General features: G+C 37.6%; 1 protein-coding gene across 1 annotated transcript; it reads left to right on the top strand.

Moving 5' to 3' along the window:
• Window positions 1-7,933: 7,933 nt before the first annotated feature.
• irf9 (interferon regulatory factor 9) lies at window positions 7,934-23,454 on the top strand. Its single transcript, XM_051913715.1, has 10 exons — window positions 7,934-8,133; window positions 9,405-9,461; window positions 10,473-10,595; window positions 11,025-11,205; window positions 15,294-15,433; window positions 15,527-15,608; window positions 15,741-15,803; window positions 15,933-16,337; window positions 20,319-20,431; window positions 20,909-23,454. The coding sequence occupies exons 2-10, from the start codon at window positions 9,405-9,407 to the stop codon at window positions 21,029-21,031; spliced, it is 1,287 nt and encodes a 428-aa protein (XP_051769675.1). The 5' UTR covers window positions 7,934-8,133; the 3' UTR covers window positions 21,032-23,454.
• Window positions 23,455-24,092: the final 638 nt, after the last annotated feature.

Genomic DNA, 24,092 nt, shown 5'->3' on the forward strand with positions numbered 1-24,092 from the left:
ATTCCTTAAAGGTAAAAATTACAGTTTCAGTGCAGCTTCAAAGGGCTTTAAACGATACCAGACGAGGAATAATGGTCTTATCTAGCGAAACGATCGGTCATTTTCTAAAAAAAATCCAAATGTATATACTTTATAGGCACAAATGATCACATCACAAGTGCTTCCACCAGAACGCGATTCCGTATTCTTCAGAAAGCTTGCACTGTATGCCCTACGCTTTCCCTATTCAACTTACGTAACAAATGTGGCGCCAGTTCCGTTTTTTCTGTAAGTTGAATAGGGAAAGGCGTAGGACATTTAGCGTAAGCTTTTTGAAGAATACGGAATCGCGTTCTGGTGGAAGCACTTGTGATGCGATCATTTGTGCCTATAAAGCATTTTTTTAGAAAATGACCGATCGTTTCGCTAGATAAGATGCTTATTCCTCGTCTGGTATTGTTTAAAGCCCTTTGAAGCTGCACTGAAACTGTAATTTTTTACCTTCAACCGTTTGGAGACCATTGAAGTCCACTATAAGGAGAAAAATCCTGGAATGTTTTCATTAAAAACCTTAATTTCTTTTCGACTGAAGAAAGAAGGACATGGACATCTTGGATGACATGGGGGTGAGTAAATTATCAGGAAATTTTTATTTGAAAGTGAACTATTCCTTTAATTGCTCACCCTCATGTTCCAAACCTGTAAGACCTTGAAATCCAAGAGCTCTCTGACTCCTCCATAGAAAGCAATTTAACTACCACTGTTCAAGGCCCAGAAAGTTCCTAAAGACATCGTTAAAACAGTCCATGTGACTACAGTGGTTCGACCTTAATTTTATGAAGCGATGAGAATACTTTTTGTGCGCAAAAACAAAATAAAAATAATGACTTTATTCAACAATTTCTTCTCTCCCATGTCAGTCTCCTACGCAGTTGACGTAGTGAATGCAGTGCAGCTCTTCCGTGTTTATGTCCGAACGCCAGCTCAGTATTGGCCGACGCTGTACATGTGAGCAGCACGACCTCATTTAATGCTTTCAGAATCTGTACTTTTTAATATAATTTTGTTTCTGTATTTTTAAAATGAACATATTTTAATGACAGTATATTTATTGAACAAAAATAAATTCTTTTATTTATCAAAATAAAACAAATAGTACAAACTTTGCTAAAGTAATTGTTTTGAACAAGTATAAACTTAGACATGATTAAAAACATACTTCGTGTCTTTTGCCCCATGCTGGTGAGACTTTTACACGTGATTTTTCACACAATATCAGTTGCTCCATCAATGTTCAATAAAAGCATATATATTTTTTTCTGCAATCATACACTACGGGAGTAGTGAAAAGGACATTTTTTTTTAAGGTATGCCTTTAGTCCCATTGTACCCTAACCATGGTTCCCTGAGAAGGGGAACAAGACGCTGCGTCTCGTTGCCATACATCCAGTTTGCCTGCACATCTTCTTCAAACAAAAGTATTTTGCAAGCACCTGTGACGTCATGGACTGCTGTCTGCCAATAAATTTGCATGTTTGTTACATGTGCTCAGACACCAGTCATGCCGAGGGCATTCCCCATAGCATCATTGTCGATGCAGTGCCTCATTCCCCTTCTCAGGGAACCAGGGTTACATACGTAACCTGACATTTTCTGTACAAAAGTGAAAAAACAAAAGTGGCTCATTTTTTGCAAGACACAAAAATTTTAAATGTAAAAAAAAGAGAAAAAGTTCTGATCATTGACAAGTTAATTTTATTTTTTGGGTTCTGATAAAATACATTTACTGCAAAAGTGCATTGTGAGTGACAGCTCTGTTAGCTCAATAGCCAGGCACAGAGGCAGCAGGAGCAGCGATCATGTGGGCTGACTGCAGCATCAGTATATGTGTTCAACAAGACAATCTTTGGTCAAATCATTTAAACACATTCAGTTCAAAGTATTTTTTAGACCACAAATTTTTCGGATTTTTACTTAAATCACTATCAATTGAATCTCTATAATTCTTACGAGTTTCTTTGATTTTATGATTAAGCTTTTTCTGAGTTGCTGATACTTAAAGGGTTAGTTCACCCAAAAATGAAAATAGTGTCATTTATTACTCACCCTCATGCCGTTCCACACCTGTAAGACCTTCGTTAATCTTCGGAATGCAAATTAAGATATTTTTGTTGAAATCCGATGGCTTAGTGAGCAATGACATTTCCTCTCTCCAGATCCATAAAGGTAATAAAAACATATTTAAATCAGTTCATGTGAGTACAGTGGTTCAATATAAATATTATAAAGCGACAAGAATATTTTTGGGCAGAGGAACTGAGATGTTTTTCTTAAATCTGAACCAATCATATTAAGACTGATGATTATGAGTAATAGATCATGCTATACTGACTGTGAAATGTACCTGAAATCCTATAAAACCTGCTGTATTCCTTTGTTCGGAGAGAGATTCTCTGGAATTGATGGGAACTCTCAAGGCTGTGATTAAAGCTTTGAAGGACAAAAAGTGGAGTCTCTGGTTATTGCTGCGCAGCAAGTCAGGTTAGGGAACACTAGGTTTTTTGTAGACGTTGACCGAGATATTATTGAGTGTCGATTAGGAGACGATCCGAAAGATCATATATTATTGAGTGTCGATTTGGAGACGCTCCGAGTACTATTGAGTGTCGATTTGGAGACGCTCCGAAAAATCAGGAAATTTATTGAGTGTCGATTAGGAGACGCTCGGGATGTCGATTAGGAGACGCCCCAGGAACAGGTAAACTTAAGACAGGTGCGTCTTGGAAAATCTACCACAATAGTGATGGCCGATTTCAAAACACTGCTTCACAAAGCTTCGGAGCGTCATGAATCTTTTGTGTCGAATCAGTGGTTCGGAGCGCCAAAGTCACGTGATTTCAGCAGTTTGGCGGTTTGACACAAAAGATTCATGACGCTCCGAAGCTTAATGAAGCAGTGTTTTGAAATCAGCCATCACTATATAAGTCGTTATTTAGTTTTTTTGGCGCACCAAAAGTATTCTCGTCGCTTTATATTAATATTGAAGCCATCGGATTTCAACAAAAATGTCTTAATTTGTGTTCCGAAGATGAACGAAGGTCTTACGGAAGTGGAACGGCATGAGGGTGAGTAATAAATGACATTATTTTCATTTTTGGGTGAACTAACCCTTTAACAATACTTGCTGATACTTCTGAAAGTTGCTGATACTTACTGTCTGTGTCTATAATGCCAGACATTCAGAGGTAAACAGTAAACAGCCCGAATGCACAATAAAGTTGTTCATCCTGATAAAATACACATATTTTTCTTACGCACAATTTTCTGCACACACAAATCCACCAAAGCAAGATTAACTGTATGAACAGCAGGTATTCTTTAGGCCTGTCGCTTCAGTAATTCTGAAAATGAAAATGTCTTCCACACAAGAACATGATAGTATTTCAGGCCTTATGTTACCGCCCTCTGCTGGACTGGCTTGCACTTTCCTTTTCAACAGCCGCCCCCAAATTTGTTCCACAAATTTGCAGTCATTAGGGCAGCCCTTTGTCCTCATCATCTGAGATAGTAGGGAGGCAGATTAGACAGCTGACAGGCCTGACATAAGTTTGATCATTCACCTTAACTTCTGCTGCTGTTTATGTATTCGCCCATCAGCTCCTGTGAACACCTTGATTATCTGTCCGATTGGCCATAGTGCTCTGGGCATTTTGAGGGTCCATTATGAGTACCACTGTGTTTGACTGGAGGGGTTTGGTGTCTGTTTGCCATTTCTCTAGAATTTGAATAAGTGTGACCAGAATCTGTCAGCAAGGACTTGACAGGCCCTCCAGTGCTGCCGACTGAGTAGATTGGAATCATAAATGTAACCCTAGACCACATAAGTCGCACAGGTATGTTTGTAGCAATAGCCAATACATTGTATGGGTCAAAATTATCGATTTTTCTTTTATGCCAAAATCATTAGGATATTAAGTAAAGATCATGTTCCATGAAGATATTTTTGTAAATTTCCTACCGTAAATATATCAAAAATGTATTTTTGTGAGTGGATATGCATTGCTAAGGACTTCATTTGGACAACTTTAAAGGCAATTTTCTCATTATTTTGATTTTTTTATTTTGAGTTGCATCTCAGCCAAATATTGTCCCATCCTAACAAACCAAACAGGGTGGCATTTAAGACTGACTTTATGGAACAAATTTCCATTTCCCAAGGAACCTCCGAAGTGCGGTGCACTACAGGGGGTTGAAAATGAACTTACTGGTCTGGTCTGGTGCTCAGCCAGGTGAGTTTGCAATAAAGGGTGCATGGCTTTGAAAGCATCATGGAGTTCTCTCTTACCTCTTATGAAATTAGTACCTTGGTCAAACAGTAATTCAGTAGGCTTGCCCCTGTGAGAGATGAACCTCTTCAGGGCCATTAGCTAGGAGTCTGTGTAATGGTTTTTATACTGTACAAACTGTACATTCTATCCCCCTACACTACCCCTACCCCTAAACCTACCCATCACAGAAAACATTCTGCATTTTTACATTTTTAATAAAACATTGTTTAGTATGTTTTTAAAGCTATTTTAAATATGAGGACTCCTGAAATGTCCTCATATTTCATGTTTATGTTGTAATACCAGTATAATACCCATGTCATTATACAATTTGTGTCCTCATAAAACACAAAAACACGCACACACACACACACACAAAAATTTTCTTCTCTGCATTTCTCCTCTTCTCGCTTGTTTCCTAATCTAGTTGTCAAACAAGCCTTCAATTGTATATTACGAATATTTTTGGCTCCTTAACAAACTGCGTTTGTTCCTCTTTTATAAGTCACTTTGGATAAAAGTGTCTGCGAAATGCATAACTGTAAATATATGAGATGGCTAACAAATCTAACATTGTGTCCAAAGAATGCTGGAGATGAGGCAGACAGGGATGTGACATTTCAACCGAGGCTTCGGAGCTTGTGCCGAGCATAAATGGGCATGCCAGATGAAGCCTTGATTCGAGGCTTGGGTTGGTAACTTAGAAATCATGTGACCAATTACAAACGAAGCCTCACTTTCTGTCCATTATATAGGGTGTATCCTACCAGGGCCAGCCCAGGGTCTGTTGGTGCCCTAGGCAAGATTTTAGATTTCCGCCCTCCCACAATTAAAAAAATCAGAAAATGCAGATTTGAACCATGAACACATGAACCAATTGTTAAATGTATTAAATATATTATTATATATAATATTAAATATTTATTAAAGTACACATGAAATCAAAATTGACCTTATTTATTTTGTTAGCTCAAATTGCTAGTTTTCTGGTGAACAATTCATCCGTGCAAATCAATCCACAAAAAAAAAAAAAAAAAATTATTTGGCTTCGTAATATTTAATCAAAATCTGAAAATGCTCCTCCCCTCTGCAACGGTGCCCCTTCTCTAATGACAGTTTGACTGCTTGGGTTGAAAACGCTTAAACCACTCCCCTCCGACCATTAGTCTGCTATGAGCGAGAGATGGAGAGGAGGAGCGCTAAAATAAAATAAAAAAATAAAACCCTGCCCTCTATTCAATATTCCGTTTCACTTGGAAATACGTCACAACACTGGAGAAAAGTCGTTTGCAACTTCCGGTTCACGGGGACTTTAAATATAATGAAATGAAATTATTAACATAATTAATAGATAATTTAGCCTACTTCTTTTCATGTCTGAATATCATTTATATGTTTATGCAACATCATAGTCAGCTTGAAATGGAAATTGCGATTTTCTTTTTTTCCCTATTGTGACGCATATCCAAGTGAAAAGGCTTCTTGAACGAGAAAAAGTGTATGGCGGGACTTGATTTTGTCCATCGGAAATTGACTGGATCGTTTGCTAATAGGTTGTTTGCAATCATGTGGTTCTGGTGACGCGCGAAATTCCGGTGGAGGGCAAGCAGTGAAAATTAGAATGGAAGAGATGGAGAAAAGTCCGTACTATGCTGGTTTAGAAAGGTTTAAACAGAAAATCACAACATATGTTGGATGTGATCCTTATGTTATGAAGAGAAGCGACTTTTCTACTGAATTGAAAGACTTTCCTGCCATCAAGGCGGTAGATATAGAGAATGTGAAGCTCCCGTCACGCCGTGTTCAGTTCTAGTTTGGTTTGTTTATATCGCGCTGCCTTTCTATTGGAAGGCGCTGAGCCAGAGATGGATGCGCTCAGTGCTTTTCATATTTCACAACTATTCAGTGTTTTCAACCACATAATGTTTATTTGAGGTTTCAGACATTTAAATAGACATTTAAATGAAGTACTAGCTATATATAAAAGACATTTATAGTTTGTCAAATGCAAACTCCAAACACTGATATGGAGGCTGAAATAATCCTTTCGATTATAATTTGTTATTTTTTATTCATATCAGACATTGCGTATGAAACAATAAAGTTTACTCCTTTCTCCCAATTCACTAGCCACTTACGTTTATGTATTTCGGGAAAAATTGATGAATTTACGAGATGTAAATCCGACTGATCCGTTTTATCAACTAGCATGATCATTATAAAGGTGTTTAAACAACAAAACACATTCACTTCCACATATTTGACAATCGGAATATATCATATAATTCATGATGTAGTTAACAAGTTTGTAAATATTTTAAATAAAAAAGGAAAAACGAAATAAACGCGATAGCCTACCTGTCGTGTGGCTGCATGACGCGTCGCCAAGGGACATTCTAAAACGCTTAATATGGCTTAATGTACTAAGACAGTGATATTAACAAACCAAACTCACTAAACATTATACTAATAAAGTATAGACCTTATGCGCCAGAGAAACAAGCGCGCCGTCATCTTTATAAAATTGTCTTTGAACTTCCGTTTTGCGGTAGCTCTGTACATTTCTACGCTGTCAAAGAATAATTAGCTGGTTAAGTGGATTTACTTGTTGTAGAGTTAATGATAGTTATCATGAGCATTGTAATGTTTAAAGCAGATGTCTTAACAAATGTCAGTAGACCGGGAAGATTTTAAAACGAGCAGCTCATTCATAAATGTAAGATCGCTGTGGAAATACAAACCGGAAGTCAAAAGACAACGAGCGCAACGCTGAAAAGGGGCGGGGCTGTTTATATATTATGCTTTAATATAGTGTTTACTAAGTTTGGTCTTTTAATGGCAATGTCTTTTTCCTTATGGGAGGAAAACACTTAACGTGTAAATGTGTTGCGTTCATATTCTGAGCTCATTACCCCCGCCCCCCCCCCCCATAAAATTATGTGCACGGATAAGTTAATTATTATAGACACTGCAATATTCCATAAAAAATAATAATAATTGTCAATTTGGATGTCATGTTGACTTTTTTTTACTCTATTCACTTCATCTTCATTTCTTATTTTTAGAAAAATGCACATTTTCCCCAGCCAAATAGTTTACCACACGTAGATGCATCTGTTTAATATTATTTAGAACAAAGAGAACAAGTTTATCAATTTGTTTGCCTTCTGGAGGCTTGAATGAGATCTCCGTACTATCACGTGGTTTCTGGGAAGAGCAGCGTTTCTTTTGAAACGAACGAAACTGGCAGAAGGGAAATTGGCTGGATGAAAATACCAAAGTGGGCGGGGTTTATGATGGGTTTAGACTTGCTCAGTAAAGATGTCACATAACACCTGTGTAGTAAATAATATTCATTATTCCCCGGAAGTGAGGTAGCTGAAGGTGGGAATGTGCCGCACATAGTAATAATAATAATAATCATCATTAATGGAGCGTGCCACACGTTATGTCACGTGGTACAGGAGACTTTTCTACTCGCTGGTGAAGTCGGCCCAATCACAACGAGGAAGAGGAATTTTTCAAAATATTTTACAGTTAACGTTAGCAGTGTTTTTATATGATGCCTTAGCCTCTGGCATACATATACATATTTTCCGAATAATCTGTTAATTAAAAATATTCCGGATTTCCCAAAGAAACTCATGAATTATTATTGAGGAACAGTGTGATAATTCGGCGCTGTGAGCCATCGAGCGCCCCCTGCATATGTGATGGCAAACATCTCGGGCCTCTCCACTGTTTTGCTTTCAGGACTTTCTAGTGCAATGGGCTGGGCAGACTGTGATCTCCGGAACGGCTGACTGTACACAGCACCGAAACTAAGGTATTTGAAACTACAAACAAACTACATAATGATTTTCACAAGGTTTAAACAAAAATGCCGTTTTGCCGCAAATTTATTTATACAACGAGCTGTCATGCTACATTGATTCAGATGTGGATGGTTTTAGAAGAAATTGTTGAAATTATAAAATACCTTGTATCTCTATTTGATTTTTACTGAAGGAGATAATTGGATTATAAGTTTACAAAAAGTACTATGAATGCGTCTTAATACGGTTAAGGTATGATAATGGTAATTCATGATTACAAATCAGTACCGCCGCTCCTGTATGCGAAGTGTGCTGCCCGTCTAGGGCACTACCAAGGGGGTCACCAAACGGGGATTTCTATCGATGGTGATTGCAACATTAGATGAAAATATTTAAGAATAGTCTAGAGTCAAAATAAGATTTAATAACCTGTGCGTGATTACAATTCATAAATACTGTTTTTGTCAAACGTGCTTATAAGGAACGGCTCCATTGATCACAGTTTTTCCTAATAACCCCAAAAAGCTCACACGCATTATCTCAATTCATTGTGTTCAGAACACATGTATTAATTCAGAGACTTTACTCACTTACATTCTCTTCACTGTAGAGACAAAATGGTCACTCTGAGAAAAATAGTTGACAATGACTAAAAATAAGAGAAGTCTCTCAAACTGCTGCACTGACAAATATGGAGTTGTTATGAAGTGTGAAATAGATAGAAGCTTCTAGCTCAGCCAAAAGAGAGTCAGAGATTTTGATCAGATTAAAGTAACAGACTGATCAGTCATGTTGGCTACTGTTCATTAGATGCTGAATTTGTCAAATATTAAAACTGTAACACCACATTTGTCCAGTTTTATCAGCAGTTTAATTAGTTTGGCTGACCAATAAAAAAAGAATCAAAATTAAAGTATGTATTTAATAAAATATTAAGCATTTACATTAAAATACTGTACACATTGTGGGCTTATTTGGAACTCAGGTGGGCTTAAATTGTATACGTGTTGTTTATAATAATAATAAAAAAAAAAAAGTAATTTTGTTTACGAAAAAACATGGCATGAGTGTTTAGATGAGAGATTCATCTTCAATTTTATACTCAATCTATAGAATAACTTACCCTATACCATGTTATTACCATGGTACCATGTCAAATTACATACTATGGTACTTCTCAGTACTTTTAAGTTAAGTTACAATTACCCATTTCGCTGAACTTTCAAATGTGTGAAACGTCTGACTTTCTTCAAATCAGCATCTGTCAATCAATGTTTTTCAGATGGCATCTGGAAGGATTCGTTCCACGCGCCGTCTGCGCTCCTGGATAGTGGAACAGGTGTGTGTGTGTGTGTGTGTGTTCTTGTATATGTGGTTTATGAGGACACAAATGTGTATAATGTCATGAGTATTACAATGTAAACATGGTTCACACTTCTTGTGTCCTCATAAACCAAATGCCTTAAAAAACATGCTAAACGTTTTGGTTGTTGTTTTTTAATAATAATAAAAAAAAAACTTTCTGAACGTTTTCTGTGATGGTTAGGTTTAGGGGTAGACTTAGTTTAAGGGGATAGAATATACAGTTTGTACAGTATAAAAACCATTATGCCTATGGGGAGTCCACGTAAACCACATGCAAGCGTGTGTGTGTGTGTGTGTGTGTGTGTGTGTGTGTGTGTGTGTGTGTGTGTGTGCGCGCGTGCAGTATGTTAAGTCTGTCAAAGGATCTGAGTTAATGAAATCTTTGAGTACAGAAGATTAGATTTGATAGTTTTTCATTGAAATATAATTTCTTCTTACTTTTTTCTTATTAGTTAAGTACGTTAGGGCTTTATGTTACATATTATGTTGTTAAATTAAAGTTTGTTGTATTATTTTAGTGTCATTTGTGTTACCATGATGGTGTTTTGTATTTGTATGTATGACACATGCACCTTCTATTTAGTATTTATCTCAGCTTGTGGAAAAGCTACATGTTATTCATCATGTAGCTTTCTTTTTACTACTTGTATTTTTAAGGTGGTTGTCAGTATATTCTGAAGTCAAAAAATAGATTTGAGTAATTTGGTAATGAATTAGTAATAAAGTATTTTAGTAATTTCAGTTAATGACATATACTTTTTTTTTACTGTAAATTTTTAACAGTAAAGTTCTGGCAACCACAGCTGCCATTTTTTACTTCATTTATTTATTTATTTATTTTTTACAGTGCAGGCAAATTAGCTAGCTACCTAAGTATCTAGCTACCTAAGGGTCGCAAATCAGATATAATAATAATTATTATTATAATTAACAATAATAATAATAATAAAAATGGTTTCTCTCTTGTGTGTGCTTTGTGATGTAGGTGAACAGTGGGAAGTATCACGGCCTAGTGTGGGACAACCCTGAGAAAACCATGTTTCGTATCCCATGGAAACATGCAGGAAAACAAGATTTCCGAAGTGAGGAAGATGCGGCTATTTTCAAGGTGCTTCAGATCCTTCAGAAATCATTCTAATATCCGGATTCGCTGCTCAAGAAATATTTATGATTATCAGTGTTCACAGTTGTGTTCAATTTTTTCAGGATTCTTTGATGAATATAAAGTTCAAAAGAACAGCATTTATTTGTACAAACTTTTGAATGGCATATATATATTCCCATGTCTGAGTGTTGCTATCAATTAGTGCAGTCAATTTCAAGCACAAACTCAGACGATGACTTCTACTTGCACAATTTATTTATTTATAACCAAGGATTTCTAAATAATTACATGTTGATTGTAATTAACTTACATATTAAATATCATAATTAATTTTAAAGATAGTTCAAGCAGTAATTCACTTATTTTAAGCATGCAAGCCTTTTGAAAATTGTTTTTTTGACATTTTTTAATTTGATCTTTTTTCAATGGAAGGCTTGGGCAGAGTTTAAAGGGAAGCTTTTGGAGGATGGAAATTCTGACCCTGCATCCTGGAAAACTCGCCTTCGCTGTGCCCTCAACAAAAGTCCAGAGTTTAGTGAGGTCACTGAAAGATCACAGCTGGACATCTCAGAACCTTACAAAGTGTACCGCCTCGTACCACTAGAAGAACAAGGTAACCAATGGATGTGGAAACATTTGTTTGTAATATTAGCAGGGTTGCCAACTCTTTTACACTTTCAGTCTTTTTCTCTTGCTCTCACGCCACCCAAATACATTTCAACACAAAACAAATCCCTAAATTTACAGAAAACCCTAGCATTTTCCCACCATAATGGGATTGGCTTAAACCAGGGGTGTCCAGTTCTGGGCCACTATCCAACAGAGATTAGCTCTAGCCCTAGTTAAACACACTTGAACTAACTAATCAAGGTCTTTAAAGGGGTGGTTGATTATGATTTCACTTTTTTAACTTTAGTTAGTGTGTAATTTTGCTGTTTGAGCATAAACAACATCTGCAAAGTTATGAGGCTCAAAGTTCAATGCAAAGGAAGATATTTTCTTTTAAAGAATTCGCTGTTTAAGGACTACAACAAATGGCTGGTAGGGACAACAACTAGCTTCTTCCCGGGTTAGTGACATCACTAACCCTAAAATTTACATAAACCCTGCCCCCGAGAACACGCAACAAAGGGGGTCAAGGAGGCCATGTTGATTTGTTGTAGTAGAGTGTTGTTACCATGTTACCACAACCTGTATGTTTTATTCTTTGTTGATGTGTTGTCCATTAATAGTTTCTATTGTTATTTTTATGTTGTAGCAAGGATGTAAACAAAGGGCAATGCTGTTTGGCTCCGCTAGCTAGTTACCTAATTGTTAATTCAAACTTATCCTACAAACATCTACAAACTTCTTTTCAATCCCACCAGCGAACTTCGAATGTTGGTGTTTGTTGGCGTTTATGTGATCATTGTGAATTATTCTTTGATTAGAGCTTTTATGTAGTGTTTACATGTTCATTTGGCTACATGCACACTAAGCATGGTTCTGTGTAAACATGGTTCTTTACTGAAGTAAAGCTAAGATTAGTCTTCGTAATGGACTCATAGTTCTGGTGACAGATATTTGGCTACACTCGTTCTATAAAGACAAACTAACGGTGCTATACAGTCAGTTGCGATCACTATAGATCCGCAGTCTGTAATCAAATAATCCCTTTAAAGGAATGTAGTATCATTTGTTAGATCGATTATATGAAATGCATGGATATTTTTTTGCATGTATGAAGCTTTGTTTCTGTGGTCTTCTGATTAATATCCAGTAATTAAGTTTGTTTATTTCTTTTTTTTTATAAAAATAGTTTTGTTAATAGACAAACACTTGTTACTGTTACAAAACTCTACAAAAATGCTACAACGCAATCATTTATTATGATGTACTAAAGCTTTATTAAGGATAAAAATAAAAGGTATATTAAAAGCTAACATAAACAGCAGTAGTATTTACAAATAACAGCGTATCTTAAAAGTATGAGACGACTACAAACAAAAAAAAACATACTGTTCTGAAACATCCTGTAAGAGCCATGCTTGCACAGGTTCTGCTTAATCCTCTTCAATATTCTCTGGGTCTGATTCGGGCTCAAATTGATAAGGCAATATTGACGCCATTGTTTACAATACACCCGAGCACATGCCCTACCTGTAATGGTAAGAGGGTGACATTTCCGGACAACGTGCATTAGGCAGATAGCGAATCACAACACACTGGGCCAGTTAACCAATCTGAGCCCATTGCATATTTCTGAGGGAGGGGCTTCATAGAACCAGGAAACTCAACAGAGCGGTTTTAGGAGAACAGAAACAGCGGTGTAGAATAAAGGTAAAATATGTGAAAAATAATGCGTTTTTTAAAAAACAAAGCATGAACACACATTACAGTGCACCCCATAAACACAATCAAGCCTTCGAAAATAGCTGATCAACCACCTCTTTAAGACCACTAGAAACGTCCAGGAAGGTGTGTTGGAGGTAAACTCTGCAGGAAAGTGGCTCTTCAGGAGTAGGATTGGACACCTCTGGCTTAACGGATATTCTTGATTCTTAAACTGGTCTAAATCAACAAGACTCTACCAATAATAATTCGCAAGGTGACAATTAAAGAGCTGTCTACTACAGTAATGAATGGAGAACATGAAGAAAAACTAGCAGTTAGAGGAGTGTTCATGTCTCTAAACCAGGGTATGAAATTAACACCTGCCAAGTGCCAAATGTAGGTTGTGTGTTCTGTTTGGTGAATGTCACAGGCCACTATGGTGGATAAGAATTTTTGATTAGTTAAATATGTGTGCTGTGGTACGAAAAAACCTCTGTTTACAGAAGTGAAAAACGTATTAGTAGCCTATGAAAAAACAAAGACACATAGTAAATCACATTGAGAAAAGTGCAGAACCCAAGTAGTTTTGGATGTAAAAGATGGTTAATTTGGGCAAGTTACCACGTCAGGTGCTGTCAAAGTGATTGTGCTGTTTTATGTGCTTGAGAAATGCTTTCCTCAGCACATACCTCTTATGCGCATTTGTACACATCACCAAACAGCAAGCGAGTCTCTGTTTCTTTTTTCTTTTTTTTTAATGAATTGATTAGTAAGAAATCTGACTGCCTAGTAAATGACCCGAGACCCCTCTGGTAATATTAGGTAGCTAACTATCCAGTGTAGATAGTGGGAAAATTAATTTGAAAGTTACTTTCAATTAAAAACTTTAATTAGCATTAATTTAATTAAGTATTTGGGTAATTTGCAGTTTTAAGATGAAATTAACAATGAATTGTTGGATCCTCAAAACCCTTAAATAGGAACGTGTGATTCAGCCCATGTCATCAAAATCTCACTTCAGCTTGGCAACCAAAGTTGGCAACCCTGATACAGTCAATCAAAAATGAGAATTAAGCCACTTACTAGGGATGTCACAAGATGGTTGACTAGTTAGTTAATGAGGTTGACTATTTAGTTTTAATGCTATGGTGAATTTAAACAAGTTTGTAAGGTGTTTTTCTGTTGTTTGTTCATTATGTTCTGTTAGCCACTTCATGATGCTTTTTTTCTTAAAGAAACAAAGTTTTCTTATATGCTATATTGACAAAAGTATTGGGACACCCCTCCAAATCATTAAATTCAGGTGTTCCAATCACTTTCATGGCCACAGGGTGTATAAAATCAAGCACCTAGGCATGCAGACTGCTTCTACAAACATTTGTAAAAGAAGAATGGGTCGCTCTCAGGAGCTCAGTGAATTCAAGCGTGGTACCGTGATAGGTTGCTGTGCAATAAGTCCATTCGTGAAATTTCCTCACTACTAAATATTCCACGATCAACTGTTAGTGGTATCATAACAAAGTGAAAGCAATTGGGAACAACAGCAACTCAGCCACGAAGTGGTAGGCCACGTAAAATCATAGAGCGGGGTCAGCGCATGCTGAGGCGCACAGTGCGCAGAAGTCGCCAACTTTCTGCAGAGTCAATAGCTACAGACCTCCAAACTTCGTGTGGCCTTCAGATTAGCTCAAGAACAGTGCATAGAGAGCTTCATGGAATGGGTTTCCATGGCCGAGCAACTGCATCCAAGCCTTACATCACCAAGTGCAATGCAAAGCGTCAGATGCAGTGGTGTAAAGCACGCCACCACTGGACTCTAGAGCAGTGGAGACATGTTATCTGGAGTGATGAATCATGCCTTCTCTGTCTCGCAATCCGATGGACGAGTCTGGGTTTGGCGGTTGCCAGGAGAATGGTACTTGCCTGACTGCATTGTGCCAAGTGTAAACTTTGGTGGAGTGTGGATTATGGTGTGAGTTTTTTTTTCAGGGGTTGGTTCTATCCCCTTAGTTCCAGTGAAAGGAACTAGAAGAATGGTCAAAAATTCCCATAAACACACTCCTAAACCTTGTGGAAAGCCTTCCCAGAAGAGTTGAAGCTATTATAGCTGCAAAGGGTGGGCCAACTCCATATTAAACCCTACGGATTAAGAATGTGATGTCCTTAAAGTTCATGTGCACATAAAGGCAGGCATCCCAAAACCTTTGGCAATATAGTGTATATCAAGTAAACACAAACCCTTCAACTGATTGGTTATTAAAATTTGAAATGTGAAGTTTTGCATATCCCTATAACTTTCATGAACAGCAAAATGTCTACAATAACTGCAATGAGTTTGTAAAGGAATTACTTTTTGTAATTATTTATTTAATTTTCCTCTCATCATAGGAGTGGTGAAAATAAAAAAAGAGAATGGACAGAAAGCAGTAAGGAGCAGCAGGAGGAGATGCAGTGAATCCGAGAATGATCAGCAGATTGAATGCAAAAAGATCAAAAAGGAGGTTGTTGTGCTTCAGCCCATCAACATGGTAAAAACATCCACCACTTCTCAGTTTTGCAATGCAAAGCAGAGTGTGAGTTTATAATTAATTGAGCACTATTTCCACTTCTGATCTTAACAGAGTGCACAGGAAATTGTCCCACACACAGGAAGTGAGATCACATTCCAAGCTGGGGTGCAGACAATCCTCTTAAACAGTGACAGTAATTATCTAATTTTACTCTTTGAATTTTACCTGAGTTTTCAATTTACTTGGTTCTTTTCTGGTTAATGTTGATGTTAATAATTTAAAGTGGATGACTGACTTATTATTATTCATTCAACTCTTTCTGGAGGTGGTGAAGATATCCAGTTAAACTTAACAATTGAGGCAGTGCCTTTGTCAGAAGAAAAGAGAGGTGATTAAAAATTAAATTTGATTCATTTATTGATTAGAACAAATCTGATATCTCTGATATATATATAATTGTTTTTTGTTTAACCAAGCTATTGGCAAATGGTTTCTTAAAACACTTTTGTTCTTTCAGTGCTGAACTCTTTCCACATAACCGTGCACTACATCGGTCAGGAGGTTCTACGGCGAGAAGTAAGGTGCAATGATGTTCGGATTGCTTACCTGCCTCCGTCACCTGTCCCTCCGTCTCCACCGTCTCTGAACGGCACCGGCTTCCATCGAATCCCTCTCCCAGACCCCCCCTCAGACATGGTCGCCAACCCCAGCCTTGCCACACGTTTGAAAGGTCTTAACGAATTGCTGCCCTTCTTGGAGCGGGGAGTAGTGCTGACCTCGACAGGAGGAGGCATCTATGCCAAGCGCTTCTGTCAGGGACGGGTGTTCTGGAGAGGACCGCACATCACCACCACAGGACCCTGTAAAATGGAGAGAGGAAGCGAGCCCACCCAGCTGTTCAACATGGATATATTCAGACAGGGTAAGTGTTTCACAAGCATATACTTTCTTTGATCCAATGTGTAGAAGATCAGTTTGACAATATGAGAAATATTGCACTACTGGTAGAAACTTGCTAAACCATATAATTGTAGCTATAAGATTGAATGATAAATCCTTAATAAAGGATTGTAGATGTGCAAAACTGAGGGAACAAATGTACACTCTTAAAAATAAAGGTTGCAAAAGGTAATTTTCCCAGTTATGCCATAGAAGAACCTGTTTGAGTTCACCAAAAACCTTTCAGTGAACTGTTCTTAAAAGAACCATTTTTTCTTAGTGTTAAGAACATTTTAATAATTTAAAGAACCATTATCCACTATAAAGAACCTTTTGTCCAGTGGAAAGTTTCCATGGATGTTTAAGTTTCTTCATGGAAACATAGATGCCAATAAAGAACGTTTATTTTTAAGAGCATAATAACAGGTCATAAATAGTGGTCAGCTGATATAAAGAAGTGCAAAAGTCATCAGCATTTAAATGGGAGGTAGAGGGGCAGAGGAGAGAACTGAATGTTTTGAAGAGTTTGAGAGTGTCTGAAGTGCTGTTGAGCTTGTTTTGGTAATATGATGTGTTTGCATTGTGTGGACATTGGTAGAAAAAGAGGAGAATAGTGATTGATACATACCAAGGTCATTGCTGTGATAGAAGATGCCCCATCTCGTGGCACAAGATTTTGGTTATCGCTCTCACCTTTCTCTTGGAAAGTTATTCCATAAATCTTTAGTCCTATAAGCCTTTTTTCATACTGTCCTATTCATATCTAATTTCTGGAAATTCATTTTAGTCTAACCGCTCTGATCAGATTTTATATAGCGCTTTATACATTACAGATTGTTTCAAAGCAGCTGTACAGTGATAAACTGTAAAATAATGATCAATGATACAAGTAGAATTCAAATCTGCTGTAAAGCAGCTCTAAAAAAAGACTTCAGTTGAAGGCAGTTCAGTGTTGATTCAGTTCCATTCAAGAACTGTGTAAATTTCATCAATTATGAAATGAGTTCAGTTCAGCTATAAAAACAGCTCTGCGGAAAACAGTGATGTCATCATCCAGCTCATTTCAGTTCTCGTCCAACAATGTCAGTGCAGTCAAATCAATAATACTGCTGAATATTAAGTGTCCCCAACTAATCAGATGACAGAATGGAGGGGAAAAAACCTTGGGAGAAACCAGGCTCAGTCAGGGGGCCAGTTCTCCTCTGGTCAAACATGTGATTTCAGGCTGCATCACAAGTTAGATTGTGGATTGTTCATTCAGAATATTTCTTCCAGCCCCTTCTGCTTGAAGATTGGGATACATCACGCCGGCATTTGGTGGGAGAAGTTGAAGCTGGCTATAGGGTCTGTGCAGAGGACATGTCTGGTTCTCACCCAGCTAACAGTTATGAACAAACTTTCTTCCAGTAACATTAATAGAATGTTCGTTCAAAGTTATCTGGTTTTTAAAAACCTTCTCAAAACATTAGCACAAAAATGTAATTTTTATATCATTCATGGAACATATTTTTTGGAGAGTTTTAGTTTGGATGTTGATCTAACATTATTTAAATGTTACTATGTTACAAGTAATTTATCAAAATAAACCAGAAATTTAAACCGACTTTGCTAAATTGATTGTTAACTTAGACATTATTAAAAACATATATATTTTTTCTGCAATCATACATTATGGGAGTAGTGAAAATCACATTTTTCTTAGGGTGTGCCTTTAGCCCTGCTGTACCCTATATATAATATACAGGCAAGCAGGTATAATACACTGACTTTTGAACCTAATGCATTACACTAAGCAATCAGGACTTTGAACTTTCCCTTCTGTAACAGCATTTTATCATTGTTCGTTGTCTTTCTATTACTCACAACTCTGCACATTCGCTCCATTCCACGCCATGTTAAACCAAACATCCATAGTCTGCAGAGAACCATTACACTATTAAGGTCTCTCTTCAGCCTGAAGCATCACAAAGCATTTTGTAAAATGACAGTGTTTGATACTCCATATGAAGCAGTTCATATATACAGAACACAATTTAGTGGTGTTTTCTTTTTCTATTGTGTTGTTTTCCACGTCTTGTTAGATTTGACTTGTGTGCTTTCTAGTTGTATGTTTGTGTTCTTTTTCCCCTTGTTTAACTTGGTGGGGTTGTGTTTTTGGTTTAGAAAATGTAAGCTTTGCTCTTTATGATTCCATGTTTTGGACTGTGTACTTCCCAGAGACTCTTACACAGTTTAGAATCCGATCTTCAAGCAAAAGGAACTGGATTTTTTTTTTCCCTCCATTCTGTCACCTGATGGAGTTTGGGTTCCTTGCCACTGTCGCCTCTGGCTTGCTTAGTTGGGGACACTTAATATTCAACAATATTGATTTGACTGCCCTGAGCTAGATGACATCACTGTGGGATAACTTAATGGGATTGGAAATGTTAGCAAAACATTCTAAGAACATATTTTTGTTAGCTGGGTATGGCCTTTGCTAAGGATCTGTGCCTAGGGCTGTCTAGTCGATGAGGTCTTTGCAGGGGATCTGTCTCTAGGTCATCTAGTGGTCGTGGTCTTCGCTGATATTCAGGTCTGTGTGGTGGTCATCTCAGGGTACAGGTCCACCATCTGGTCTGGATACAGACCGGATCCGGCTGACAACAACTGTATTCCAAACGCCTCCATGTTGCTGTTGTTGTTCATTCGTTTCATTCATTCATTCATTTCTTTATTTATATAGCACCTTACAGGCTACACGGTAGTTCCAAAATGCTGTACATTACAATAGAACAACAAGACACAATACAAAAGAGCTCAAAAGAATATCACTGGAATGAAGGGTTATGACTGGGCAAGATCTTTAGGACCCGCTTTAATATTTGAAAAGCTTTCCAGCACTGGAGAGAGCTAAGTGGGAAGGTTGTTTTGATTCTGCTTCACATGTGAGTAACACTGGGTTTTAATTGTCTAGAGCTGCTGTGCTGTTGGTCGACTAACAACGAACTCTTGTTTGTATTTACTCTTGTGTACTGTACGTTCATTTTTTGTGCTTTCTTGTCATCCGTTCATCATCTGTGCTTTATTTTTCGTGAAGCATTTTGTTGCGCGTCAGCTGTGATAAACAGACATCCACTCTCGAATTGTGTGTAACGGTGGCCAGACAGTGAGAGTTTTGCAGGTAAACCACTGCGCACTGACGACCGCTAGAGAATGCGGTGCTTAGCGTCATTGTTATTGCACTCGCCTCGCCTGCCAGCAGTGATCGGGCCAGGGTTCAAGACTGACTCGGAGCAGGGTGGTTAGGATTGGAGAGGGAGTTTTGGAGGCGGAGCAATGAAGAGAGGGGTGGGTTTGTTTGGGTTGATTTAAAATATCAACAATGTCTAACAGTGTTTTTCAAAATCTACTTACCCCACCTTTAAGAGTTGAGGGAGATCTAACATCCAATGGCAGATTATTCCACAGTCTTGGACCAGTGACAGAGAAAGCACGATCACCCTTCAATTTGAGATGCACACGGGGAATAGTTAGAACAAACTTGTTCGATGAACTTGTGTTTTTGGCATGTAGGTATACCAATGCAACGCCATTGCCATAGAAACCAATGCAGATATTTCGGAGAATGAAAAGGACACACAAATCAGATCTGAACAGTTGTGATACACAGTGTGGCCATTCAGTCATTTAGATCAGATTCCAATTAGATGAACAAATAATCGGATTTGGGCTGACAGTGTGAATGTAGCCAAAGTCCCCCAGTGAGAAAACCAGAGGCAATTGTGGCAATTGTTTTTTGTGAAACAAAAAATGTTGGTGTTAGATACAGGAAAAAAAAACAGTGGGTCAGTCCTCCCTTGGCTATATAGTGTAAACATAATGTTAGCATTAGCTAGCTATGTTTCTTTCTTCCTCTGATTCACTGGATAATACCAAGTTTTGAAAATATTACAACATTAATTTAGATTTTCTCTTCTCTTCTCAGAGTTGGAAGCTTTCCGCAATGGAGGAAAAGAACCTCAAAGTGAGATCATGATGTGTTTTGGAGAAGAACTGTATGATGGAGATAACATCTCTGACAAACACATCATCATTAAGGTAAAGACCTGATGTGAAGGTATAATGGATGTATATAGATCAGATGCTACATTTGTGCTTTAAGTGGATGCTTTAGCAGCTACCTGGAATACAAACATTATTGAAAGGGTTAGTTCAACTTTAGCAAAGTCATTTTTTTCACAATTGTGTCATTTTAAATACAAAGGTTGTTTTGCATAATGTCCAGGCTGCTTCTTTGATACCATGAAAGTGAATGGAGCAATCAAGCTCCAAAAAAAGGTGTAACAACAGTTTTGAATAATCAAATTATATGACAGTGTAAAGACACCATCTCATTCACCCTTGTGCATAAGAAAACTTGCCTATTTAAGAATTGGATCTTGCATGTTAAGACCATTTGTGTTGCAGCATGTTTGAATGTTTTGAATTGAAAACAAACATGAATGAGTTTTTGAGCTATTGCAGAAGAAAATATGTACAGCACAAAAAAAATTCATTTTCATTTGCTCTCTGCAGATCTCTCTCCCATGCGTTGAGTTGCAGATAGAAGAGGTCAAGACCCTCAGAGACCCATTTGCAATTCTCAAATGTTTGGCCAGCCAGTCTCCTACAGGGGAAGTGACGCTGAATCTTTGTTGAAGTATCGGAGCAACCAATAACAAACCTCTGAGATAACACTCGCTGCATTCTTGACATTAAAGCCCAAAGTATACTTAGTTTTTTTGCACAGTCTATCACACAGCCTTGCAAAGTATACTTCTTTTGACTCGTACGCGTACACAGGTGTTCAACACGTGCAGTTTTTCTCGCCACGAGTTACAACCCATGTAAACATCTTTGTATTCTTTCATGCTAGAGTTATACAAATGAGGATACTTTCTAACCTCTTCGCATAATCTCTTGTCTATGTAGGCCTCCATTGTTGCTGTAACTTGCATGCGTTCCGTTCTGTTCTGTTTATGCAGTTTTTGTTCAAGTACCTTGTGAATCGACGCCCCCAGGGCATGGTTGCCACCTTGTGGATAAACTAATTACTGCAAAAATAATTAAATGCACATGTGCGACCTGCGCATACAACGTAGAAAGTGAATTATACTTTGGGCTTAAGGATCAAAATTAAGAGGAAAATGGCTTGAGACAACTTGTGGAAACACTTTACTTTAGGTAGTTAGTGGAAATGCTGCAATTATTAGTTGCTTAAATATATCCACCTTATTCCTGACTAGCCTACTGCGTTTCGAATTATGGGTCGCACTTCCGGTTTGGGGAACTTCCATTTAAAAAGACAGAAACGAATCGTTTCAAATCATAAGGTTTCCCTACAAATAAAGCTTATCCGTCAATTAGACTGAATGAGCTGTCAATTTTTCTTTAATGTTTTATTTTCAGACATAATGAGAATAACGTAACGCTTGGTATTTTAACGTAACATGTTATAACAGAGCTCTTTTCAGCCGCTGCTTTCTATCCCCGTGATTATTTTCTTTTGTCCCTTTGCATACCGCTGTAATAGTATGAAAAAGGACAACATATACTGCACATTTGTGATGTGTTCTCCTGATATAATTTACGATCCCATTAATAATTCACTGGAATGCATGAAGAATCTCTCGTTTTTCTCCTCAAAGCCTCTTTCCAGGTTTGTTTTCACAGGTAAATACAATTTATTATCTGTAAAAATGATGGAAATCACTTTGAAATAGTATCACGCAATGCTGAAGTTCATGAACATTTTTATTAAAGCAACGTATATTACATAATACAGATATATATCACTATAGTTATATATAACCCGTCCGTTATTGCTGTGGAAAGAATCGCGCTTTTTCATGGCCTGTTGAAAGTAGCCTACCTTGTTGACGCTTTTACACATTTAAATGTCCTTTTAATGTTCGTTGGTTGAAGGGTGAGTAGAATAATGTCATCTCATTGTACCCAGTTTAAAAATAAAACATATTATTGCGTTCATAGAGCGAGCCTTTCACTGACTGTTTACAGGTTAACGGAAGTTACACCCATAATTCGCGCAAAGCGTCATGGGGCGTAGGAATAAGGTGGATAGCCAAATTGCTGTTAGATATATATAAGAATTACAAAGATACATCTTTAGTCAATAGGTTTTTTCACACTGAGCTTAACCCCGGGTTATCGTCGTTCTAAACACCGCTTTTACCCCCGGGTAAAGGAGAGCTTCACACTTGTAATTTAGATGCGGGGTTAGCACCGCTTTTACCCGGGGTTATGAAACCCTGCTCTGGAGCAGGGTTAGCATTGCGGTGCCAAACTTTTGTACTGCGAGAAACAATGCGGTGTTAGAATGTTAAAAATAGATGCTTAGCAACTGACAACCAATCGCGTGCCTTACATCACACCGCGCGATGTATAAACTGTCGTTTCTGGGTATGATAGTTAAACATGTCAAACGGCGATGGAAAATGCGACAATTGGAGAGAAGAAGAGACCGTCATTCTTACCTTTATAGTTCGAAAAGTTCACTCAGAAGAAAAAACTTGATGTTACAGTCAGCAATGTGTTATATGAGGAGGCGCAATGCTAGAGCCTTCATATAAACATATAGTTGGAGGGGAAAGTGATAGACACCGCAAATATGCAGATAAGGACTTTAACCCAGGCTTTAGGAATGTGCAGTTTGAAACAGTAGCTTATGAATACCCAGGATTAACTGTCAACCCCGGGTATAGTATGAGCAGCGTGAAACGTGAATAAAGTTAACCCAGGATTCCGTTTACCAGGGGTTTCGAATGACCCAGGGTTTACTATTTAAAGTGTGAATAGACCTATTGCATTGCATGTTAGTTTCACAGCAAATTGTAAGTGAAAAGTGTTTTTTTGTCAATTGTAAATATATATATACCATCTGGCCTAGTGGAGTCTGAATAAAGATAAAGAGATTCAAACTTATTAAATGCATTAATAACAATGTACACGGTTAACTACAAATGGATTGTTACATTACATTGTATATTGTCATCCAACGCTAATGTATCTCTGAATTTGTCACTTTACATTAATCAATGGCAATAAATGTTGTTGTCACTTGCCTTGTCCTCTGCTGTCTCAATCGTAATGGCAGAAGCTGTAAGCTTCACTTTTCTTGGATTCCATCCACAAAAAATAAGTGTGAGGCTAATTGTTTTAGCTTATACCAACTTTAGTCATAAATAGCCATACAAAGGCAATTAACCATGCAGGTATCAGGGGTGTCATACATCTGTTTTTGGGATCCAAGCACTGAAGTTGCTGGAACCATCTTCATCATCATCATCATCCCCTAAAAGTGTATGGGCATTATAACAAGGCAATTTACATTTTGGATCATAACTCTTGAGTTCTAGGTGCTAGAATTTTTTTCCCCTCGAATCCTCAAGACCTACCAAATATCTCCGATTTCATTTCTGTCTGTAGGCCTACTATTTTTCTGTGATTTTGAATTTTTTTGATCTTTATCAAATTTCGTAATCAGCAGCTAGGGACAGTGATGGCAATTTTGATTAATCAAAGCGTCGCAAAGATATAAGCAATTTAGAGACTCAGGAAGAAGTTACAACTTTTAAAATGCAACTGGACGTGGTTCGTGGATACATTTATGTAGTTGCTGTGGAGTTGATTCAACTCATCGACTAGCTGTCATTTTAATCTTTTGTGCAAATCCAGCGTTGAACTGACCCTTGTTTGTGAA

Source organism: Ctenopharyngodon idella, chromosome 12 (genome assembly GCF_019924925.1).
Source record: "Ctenopharyngodon idella isolate HZGC_01 chromosome 12, HZGC01, whole genome shotgun sequence".
Classification (NCBI taxonomy): Eukaryota; Metazoa; Chordata; class Actinopteri; order Cypriniformes; family Xenocyprididae; genus Ctenopharyngodon; species Ctenopharyngodon idella.

Coding starts and splice junctions, on each gene's coding strand:
- irf9 (XM_051913715.1), top strand. CDS start 9,405: ATGGCATCTGGAAGGATTCGTTCCACGCGCCGTCTGCGCTCCTGGATA. Junction 11,206..15,293: donor CGTACCACTAGAAGAACAAG/GTAACCAATGGA, acceptor CTCTCATCATAG/GAGTGGTGAAAATAAAAAAA. Junction 15,609..15,740: donor AATCCTCTTAAACAGTGACA/GTAATTATCTAA, acceptor CTCTTTCTGGAG/GTGGTGAAGATATCCAGTTA.